This window comes from Haliotis rubra, unplaced genomic scaffold (assembly GCF_003918875.1).
Source record: "Haliotis rubra isolate DU_JTF1 unplaced genomic scaffold, ASM391887v1 Scf261, whole genome shotgun sequence".
Lineage (NCBI taxonomy): Eukaryota > Metazoa > Mollusca > Gastropoda > Lepetellida > Haliotidae > Haliotis > Haliotis rubra.
The window spans coordinates 574,429-584,130 of NW_025766681.1; the positions used below are offsets into that span (position 1 = coordinate 574,429).

The 9,702-nt window shown below is 40.9% G+C and overlaps 1 protein-coding gene across 1 annotated transcript; it reads left to right on the forward strand.

The window, feature by feature from the left end:
- The first annotated feature begins 286 nt into the window (after positions 1–286).
- LOC124280154 (fibrinogen-like protein 1) lies at positions 287–6,829 on the forward strand. The gene is made up of 3 exons (XM_046716040.1): positions 287–790; positions 4,803–4,902; positions 5,566–6,829. Exons 1-3 carry the CDS (start codon positions 446–448, stop codon positions 6,222–6,224), a joined length of 1,104 nt encoding a protein of 367 aa, XP_046571996.1. The 5' UTR covers positions 287–445; the 3' UTR covers positions 6,225–6,829.
- Positions 6,830–9,702: the final 2,873 nt, after the last annotated feature.

A 9,702-nucleotide genomic window follows, 5' to 3' on the forward strand; every position in this document is an offset into this window, starting at 1 on the left:
ATTTGTGATCAGCGTTGTTTTAACTGGTGGTTGGGTTGAAAAGGAAATGGGTTTCGATTATTGATCAGTATATGAGTGTTGCATGGGTGTTTGGTATGATACCAATGACAATGCTGGATCAATATAAAGCACATTTTCAATGCAGACATTCGTTTGGACATTCACGTTCAATAATATCGACGAAGTACTTTACAGTGACCTATTATCGAGTAAATCTGCGTAACGACTGGTGGTAGTTGACACGCATAAGAAAATACACCACGAGAAGTTAAACCCAACTTAATAAGAGTGTCCGTTCTGTGACGGAGCAACGATTGTGACGAGCTGGATGTTATTAATAGTATCTCAGTCACGGATTCTTAACTTTTGTTCATGATCACCCAGATTGCACACGCAGTAGCGAAGGAAGACGTCAAACGTTGAAAGGAAAAAGGTTGTGTCAGTAATGATGGAATCATTTGCACAGATCAGATTTCAAGCTGGTCCGTATGTGCCTGTTATTTTGGTTTTGCTTGTTGACTTTTCCTGTTCGAGTGAGTTCCGTGAGGACCTTTTCACATCAATGCCCGGATGTTCCGAAGGTGTCATTCTTCCAGTGACTCCTGTCAACTCTGATGTTGTGGAATCTCAAGGTCAGTGTTTGGCAAGCTGTCTTGGAGATTCCAGCTGTATGTCCGTCAACCTCTGTGATGATCCCCAGAGTGGACAGGTGTGTCACAAACTACCTGACACATCAAACGGGTCGTGTTCTGATCTGGAGGCAGCCGCTGGTTGTGTCTTTCTGGAGCCGGTAAGTAGCTTGAAGAATGTCTCCCCACACACTTCCACCCACAGAGGAAAGTCCTAATGTGCGATTTTTTAACCATTCTTTTCGTTTTTGAAATATATTTCATCCTTCATAGAAATGGTTTATTCACTGATGTTCTCAGTATTAAATCATTTTCAATAGAATGGGTATTTTAAATATACCAATTTGCACACGAGAAAGTAAAGTGAGAACAAGTGTTTAGGTAAAGCGAGAAAATAGTCTGGCTAATGTGAAGTGAGGATACAGGGGACGTAAAGCGAGTGAACAAGGGGTAAGGTGAAGGTAAGCAGACACATGAAGGTGAAGTAAAGACAAGTGAGGTAAATTGCAAAACAGTTGGAAGTAACTTGAGAATACAGGGAAGGATATATCGAGCAAACAGAGGGCAGAGTGAGAATACAAATGATGTTTAAATGAGAAGTCAGATGAATGGATTGTGATAAAACAGTTGAAGTCAAGCTGAGAATACATATGTGAACGTTAGGTGGGAACACAGATGGATGTAACGTTAAAAGACGGAAAAGTGACAAGACAGGAGTGGATGGCATAGATATCAACAACTTACCTGACCCAGATGTATTCTTAGTTTAGCGAGTGTAAAGGTTTAAATGATGTTATAGATTAATTCTTCGGTCAGTTTCTCCCAAGCATTCGTAATTCATATGAAGCACGTTAAATTCAATGAGTGTTCCAGAAAATAATGTTATCGACCGTCTCCCTGGTTATCTAAGGTTAAAATGAGAATACATATGGAGGTAAAACGCTTGTGAATATTAAAATATCACGAAGTCACATGAAATGTACATAACCTACAGTGTAAACGAATTTTATCCACTCACCTACAGTGTAAATTGAAGTCACATGTAATTCACCCAGTGTAAACTATATCTATGTGTAAATTCACCCACTCTATGTCACCCACAGTGGTTAGATTTAGTTTATGTAATGTGATTGTATATCTCATCAAAATATCACAAAACCCTTTAAAAGATTCACGTGTTTATTCATAGTGTGTGAGTTAATATTTAGCGTCACATCGGCAATATTGAAGCCATATCGTGACGAGCACAATTTCATGCATATCAATATTAACATCAATAAATTTTCAACGTAAAAACCTGTCACCGAAGGACAGTGAAATATTGGAGCATCACAGCTCTAAATTTAAAACAGTACGCTGTTATAAAACAAATCACTACAGACAACAGTACAAAATAAAAACGGCCTATACATCACCACCAACTGAAGACTGATTACCATACTAGGGAATGTTTATTCATAAACTATATACATTTGCATTTATATTGATAAACACAACATAATTTATATTATAATTCAAAAAGAAACTTCACATTCTTTCTTCTGGGCACTATAAACGAACAAGAGATGGTAAGATGGTTAAATTGTTATTATTTCATTGCTGAGATCTGTGTGATGTACTCGATACACTGACAGTGCCATAATCAGTTCCATTAGGCTACACCGCCGTTCCAAAACATGGGTCTACAGAATGTCAAGTCACAAGAATAAAATGCGAAATTTCTTAGTTCAATATCGTGTATGGCCGCCCCGCGCATTCACCACTGCCAAACACCGTCTCCTCATCGACTACCTGATGCTTGTGAACACGTGGTCGGGGATTCTGCGCCATTGCTCTTGCAAGGCAACGCCAAGTTCCTGCAAATTCTGAGGTTGGTCCCTAAGACCACGAAGCCTTCTCCCAAGTGCATCCCAAACGTGCTCTATTGGATTAAGGTCAGGGGACCTCGATGGCCAGTCCATGACGTTGATTCCAGTGTTTTGAAGGAAATATCGTGTCAACATCGCGGTATGCGGCCGAGCATTATCATGCTGGAACTGGAGACCTGGGCCATGAGCCGCCATGAAAGGAACGATTTAAGGGGTGAGCACCTGGTCGCGGTAAGCAGCAGCTGTGAGGTTTCCACGGATGACCAGAAGTCGGGAACGGTTGTTCCCACAGAAAGCACCGCACACCATGCAACTTCCGCCCCCGAATCTGTCGACTTCCTGTACAGAACATTGGGCATAACGTTCACGACGTCGTCTCCAGACTCTATGCCTGCCGTCCGCGAATCTGAGGGTAAACCTGGATTCATCGCTAAAGACGACTCGATTCCAGTCTCTCTGGGTCCATCGGAGGTGACGTTGGACCCACAGCAGACGTTGACGTTGATGAAACGGCGTCAATATTGGCCCACGATATGGACGTCGAGAATGGAGATTGGCAGCCCGCAACCGATTTCGAATGGTCTGTGAGGACAGTCGACCTCTAAACATCTCAGCCCTGGTTCGTGAAGCCGGCAGAAATCTGTCACGTAGGTGACGTAGGACAATTTGACGGCCTTCTGCTCGTGACGTCACACGTGGACGACCCGACCTTGGGGATTAGAAGTGGTGCCAGTTTGTTGTAGACGACCTCGCAAGTCATACACTGTACGACGGCTGCATCCCATTGCTCTTGCGACATCAATAACTGATCTTTCCGCTTGCAACATGCCAACGGCACGTTCACGTTGCACATTTGACAATCGTGGCATTTCAAGTACCGTTAGAACTGTGGTTTAAAAGTGTTTTTTCAATTCTTGAGGCCAATGCAAACACGTGCATATGAAGAAAACTTCGATGCGAGGATCACGTGATCGACTGCACGTCCCCGCCGTGATATTGCTGGAATATTGCTAAAAGCGGCGTAAAACTAAACTCAGTCAGTCAGTCAGTCGACTGCACGTGCAAAACCTGATTTGGCACTAACGTCATTTGCACGACGAATGGATGGGTTTGAGTGGGTTTTGCTAACGTTTTTCTAGAGTCGAAAGATAGGGATCCCATTTCGGATACATAGATGTATCATCAGAGAAAAATTATTCATTATTTTTCAAATTACATTTGTGAAGTTTCTTTTTTGACTCAGTATATTATAATACAACACAAAGTTCCCTCTGCCACATACTAGGTCGGATATATCGTCCCAGTCTTTGATTGTCGTGACGTAATCCCTGAGCGCTGACATTCCTCTCACGAATGACGTCCTTGGTGGCGGTGTAGGCGGAGGTCTGGGTCTGACATATCACCTACCTACAGTGTAAGCACATCCAAATTATCTACATCACCTACAGTGTAAACACATCCAAATTATCTACATCACCTACAGTGTAAACACATCCAAATTATCTACATCACCTACAGTGTAAACACATCCAAATTATCTACATCACCTACAGTGTAAACACATCCAAATTATCAACATCACCTACAGTGTAAACACATCCAAATTATCTACATCACCTACAGTGTAAGCACATCCAAATTATCTACATCACCTACAGTGTAAACACATCCAAATTATCTACATCACCTACAGTGTAAGCACATCCAAATTATCTACATCACCTACAGTGTAAACACATCCAAATTATCAACATCACCTACAGTGTAAACACATCCAAATTATCTACATCACCTACAGTGTAAACACATTCAAATTATCTACATCACCTACAGTGTAAACACATCACATCCAAATTATCTACATCACCTACAGTGTAAATTATCTACATCCAAACAGTATCTACATCACCTACACAGTGTAATCACATCCAAATTATCTACATCACGTACAGTGTAAACACATCCAAATTATCTACATCACCTACAGTGTAAACACATCCAAATTATCTACATCACGTACAGTGTAAACACATCCAAATTATCTACATCACCTACAGTGTAAACACATCCAAATTATCTACATCACCTACAGTGTAAACACATCCAAATTATCTACATCACCTACAGTGTAAACACATCCAAATTATCTACATCACGTACAGTGTAAACACATCCAAATTATCTACATCACGTACAGTGTAAACACATCCAAATTATCTACATCACCTACAGTGTAAACACATCAGATATATCTTCATCACCTGATTTCGTAAAGAAGTGAAATCTTTCACTGATTTGGTTCCAGGTGAATGTGTGCCAACATGGAGGAACGTACAACGACGCCGTGTCCAGGTGTGACTGTTATGATGACTTCACGGGACCCTACTGTGAGAGGCGGTACAGAGGTGAGTCATTCAGCAAGGTCCTGGGCTCTTATTCTCGAAACGTTCGGAGCCCTAAGAATTCTTAACTTTGATCGGAGCCAATGTGTTAAGAATGGACTTAAGAAGTTCGTAAGTCAACGAATTTTCGAGAATTGCTAGCCAGAAGTACACGCGGTTCCAACTGTCATCTCTAAGAAAGGTATCACGAGTCTCAGCGTTTATGTCCTGTGTCCGGGCGAATAGTTCTTATTTTTTTGCCCGATACGACACATTTCTTTCTACTGCTAAACTGCAAACACCTTTTTTCTTCATGGAATATCTCCCTATTTCCACAATCTCAACCTTCACATCCCGATATAAAACAATCGACCCAAATGTAATGTCTGAACAGTCAAATCGGTGGTCCATAGAGATGATATGATACAATTAGGCACATCTGATCCCGCCTACAAATCTGTAGGTGTTTTATGCATCACTACCAGTAATGCTGATTCCTGTCAGTAACTAAGGTGAGCAAAGATCATCCCAGAAGATGATCTAATCCTCTTCATCTTAAAAGAGTTCTACTAGTTAATCTATGTTCAGTGTTAACCTTCGTATTTATCACTTAAGTTTAGTTAAGGTTTAGTTAAATATCACGTTTAGATCAACAAGTTTGGATCTATTGTAGTTTCTGTATTTCAGACTGTTCTGAGGCCTTCAACGATGGAATGAGAGGGGGAACGTCCAACTATCGAATCATCAGTATCCAGCCTCTTAACGCTCCGAGGGAGTACGAGGTGCAATGTTTACTTGGCTTCGGAGGGTGGACGGTGGTCGAAGAACGAGGATCTGGCTGCCAGAACGACTACAACAAGACATGGGCTGAATACAAGGCTGGATGGACCACGCCATGCAACAGATGGCTCGGACTTGAAGCTCTACACTTCATCTCAAACCAACGTACAACAACCTTCGATATATACGTGCGTGGAACTGGTTCATTAAGTGGACAATACTACTACACTAATTTCAAGATTGGCGATGAAGCCAGTGGGTACACTCTCACATACACTGGTAACTATAAGCATCCTTCTAAAGCAACGGGGAATGGATTTGAGTACGAATTAGCAAGCAAGCACATCAATGGTCAAAGGTTCGCCACTTGGGACCACCCCGACCCCTCGGGATGTGCTGTAAGTGGTGGGGCAGGGTGGTGGTATGGGACAGACTGCCCTCTTACAAATCTCCACAAGAAGTTCGATACCAGTGCATCGGCGTCGAACGTGGCACAATGGATAGATGACTTGGACCTTCTGGAAAAGGTATCTTTTGTGAAAACAGAGGTTAAGGTGCTTTGGTAGCAGACCGTATGAGGTTCTAAAGCTGTCATTCAAATAAGACACTGGTCATGTTCCGAATACTTGGGAACACTTGGTACACTGCCCTTCTACAACACACTATGGTCTTCACATATTGATGGTACATGTATGTCTGTGTGACTCATACACAGTGAGACAAAGGTCGGTCTGTACTTATTGTTATCTGGGAATCTGGATGGTTTGGACAGGACCTGAAATAATTGTTAATTCAATTATCGCTCATTCGAGTTCTTTTCATGAAAAACGTAGGCGATCAATCTTGGTATTACAATTCAGTTTCTATCTTATTGCTTCTAGGTTCAACCGTTTGGTAATAATATTCATTTCAACATTAGTCATGGACAAATATTGTTTTCTTGTTTTTGTTTCTGTGTATATCTATCACATGTATACATCTGTATTAGATGTACGGACAGCGCCAACATGCATGTACATACAATTAAGCGCGTGTGAATGTAATTTAGTGATGTTTATGTAAGAATGTCATTCGCTGTAAATAATTAACTCGTGGTGTATATTTCTGTAGACTGTCGAACCCAATATCTGATCCTGAACCTGTGAGACATAAAATAAAAGTGTTGATCTCATGCGACCCCGGTCAAATGATCTCCGGTTTTCAACCTGGACTTTCAGGAGAATGTTCCCACAAATCATTGACGGACAACCCTATATGGTTTTACGCAGCATTATTCCTACACAATCACAGCACTTGGGGTGTCTATCTGTCAGCCCAAGCATTTCCTTTGTTGTTGCCGCTGCATAATTGATAAATGCTATTGATCTTACGTTGAAATTCTGGGGCGTTCAACTGGAACATCGACCCAGTGGAAGTAAATTAAAACGCACAGGAAATACAGAACGTCAGTGCAAAAAACCTATGGTATGGGGTGCATTCATGTGTATATTCTCAATCTCCTTGCAACATAACGAATGCGTTAAGTACTTGTGTCCCACATGAGTGAGTTAGTTTGGTTTTACGCCGCTTTTAGCAATATTAAAGCAATATCACGGCGGGGGGGACGCCAGAAATGGGCTTCACACATTGTACCCATGTGGGAAATCGAACCCAGGTCTTCGGCATGACGAGCGAACACCGAAACGTCGCACAGATTGAAATAATGAATTTGTCAATATATGAAAAAATGTTCCTCTTTTTGCAGCTTTTCGTCTAAAATTAGTTTTGGGTCTTTATACGGTCTATATCTTCTGCCAAAAAAAATCCGGTTCTTTAAAAATGTATCGACATTTGTGAATTTAGACGTCGTTGCAGTTGCGATTCGATAATATGCTAAAGAATTCATCGATTATTACACATGCTTTCCATGGTTTTCCACTAGCTTGTTAGTGAAAGTGGGCGATAATTTAAAGGAATGGTATGAGTCCAGGTCGAGTTATTAGGACAATTAACGCAACGAAAATTTCATCACAAATATTTAAAAGGGTCTCCAAACATGATTAGCAGTATGGAGCTCATAAAAAGAGAATGTTTTATGTTATTATCCGTATACATGTATACACAGGAGATTATTGTTGTGATAATCGCACATGTGTTTTTCAGTGATTCTCAACGTTGATTATGATTGGTTGACGGAATACTTTTCATGATCCAAGTTCATTGACAACTTTTGCCGTTTCATTGATAATTACAACGTCCTGTACTCACACATTCCGAGATTTAAAAACGAAAACATAAAGGTTGGTTATTCTCTAAGTATTTTCCCCAATATCTCAATTGAAGTTAATATTGTTATTTTCTTGATATGTTTTTGATATATTTGGAATTTGGGGTTATATAAATTAATGAGGAAGAATTTTCGCCAAGTCTTTTTGGCAACAGAAATATAGGTCAGCCTTTTTTCCTTGCCTTTCCTAGCTTGTTTGCAGTCCTCGTTTGCAAAAGACTTAAGGATTAAGTCTGTTACAAGACAGCGTTACATGTAACGTCTAGGTAGCTTTTCTAATATTCCATCTTAGGGATGGGGGAACATCAGATGGATTCTCATGTTTAAATATTGTAGGAAAATATTCACTTTATCACAGGTCGTCGTGGACTGATCGTTCCAATTTATTCAGTAGATTTGAGTCATTAACTGATACATTGAGAGCTGAATAGGTTCCTGTGCCAGAATGGACATGTGTGTTTCAACCATCTTTATATCTGCATAAATCATTACCTGAAAGAACTCCTGTATTTTACCTTTAGCTTTTGTTGTACCACCACGGAGTGAGTGAGTGAGTTTAGTTTTACGCCGCACTCCGCAATATTCCAGCTATATGGCGGTGGTCTGAAAATAATCGAGCCTGGACCAGACAATCCAGTGACCAACAGCATGAGCAACGATCTGCGCAATTGGGAACCGATGACATGTGTCAACCAAGTTAGGAGCCTGACCAGCCGATCCCGTTAGTCGCCTCTTGCGACAAGCATGGGTTACTGAAGATCAATATTCTAACCCGGACCTTCACACGGGTACCACCACAGAAGGCTTGTGGCAATTTAAGTCATACGTAATAATGCAGAGTTATCGGGAAGTAGTCATGGAAGATCTGTCTTCTGAAGGCTTGAAGAAGGTGGAATACAGAGACGACATACTGTGAAAGCAACGTGTAAAGTATGTCACACTGTTAAGGCTCGGAGATTATTAGTAAATATAGCAATGGATTTCAATGGATTTTAAGTATGTTTCCTGCAAACAGAATGATGATGGTGTAAAATCAAGCTGTGATGCATTGAAATCAGATCTATTCCTCTACAATTTCACTGTTTTATGTGCCCTAGAATGTACCCATTTAGGACTCTGCCACATATTGTGAAAAAATCTGGCTAAGGTATATTTTATTTTAACGTTTTGCTGAGACTTTGTGGTTGACCGACAAGATGAGTCCTGGTCATGCAATGACTCTGATTGGATTGTTTTCCAGGAGGTGATTCTTAAGTTAAAATAGGCATTGCAGATAAGAATATGTGAGCAGAATCGGATTTGACCCAAACCAAGCATTTTAAAGCTTGTAGATGATTTGCTTACTTTAGTTGTGTTTTATTCTCAGACGGTATTTGTAAAATCCTAAGCTAACCCTAACCCTGAACCCTGAACCCCAACCCTAAACCCTGAACCCCAACCCTAAACCCTAAACCACAACCCCAACCCCTAACCCTAACCCTAACCCCAACCCCAACCCCAACCCCAACCCCGACCCCATAACCTAATGTATAGGTTTATTTACGTTCTGAGCTATGGACAAGCTGTGTCACATCCGCTAAACTTGTTTCCAAATCCTATTATTGGGTGATCAGCTGCGAAAGGTTGCAAATTATTTTTAATTTACTGTCAAAAGCTATTGTTGAATGTGTCTTCTCACCACAGTGAGCACACACACCAGACAATGTGCATCACGTCACCTCATGACCGTACATTCAGCATAAGAAGCATCTTAGGATTTGGAATATCAGTATCGACAT

Bases quoted from the DNA above. Each gene is read 5' to 3' on its own strand.
- LOC124280154 (XM_046716040.1), top strand. From the start codon at position 446: ATGATGGAATCATTTGCACAGATCAGATTTCAAGCTGGTCCGTATGTG. The intron at 791-4,802 runs GTAAGTAGCTTG...ATTTGGTTCCAG, and splicing joins GTTGTGTCTTTCTGGAGCCG to GTGAATGTGTGCCAACATGG. The intron at 4,903-5,565 runs GTGAGTCATTCA...TCTGTATTTCAG, and splicing joins CTGTGAGAGGCGGTACAGAG to ACTGTTCTGAGGCCTTCAAC.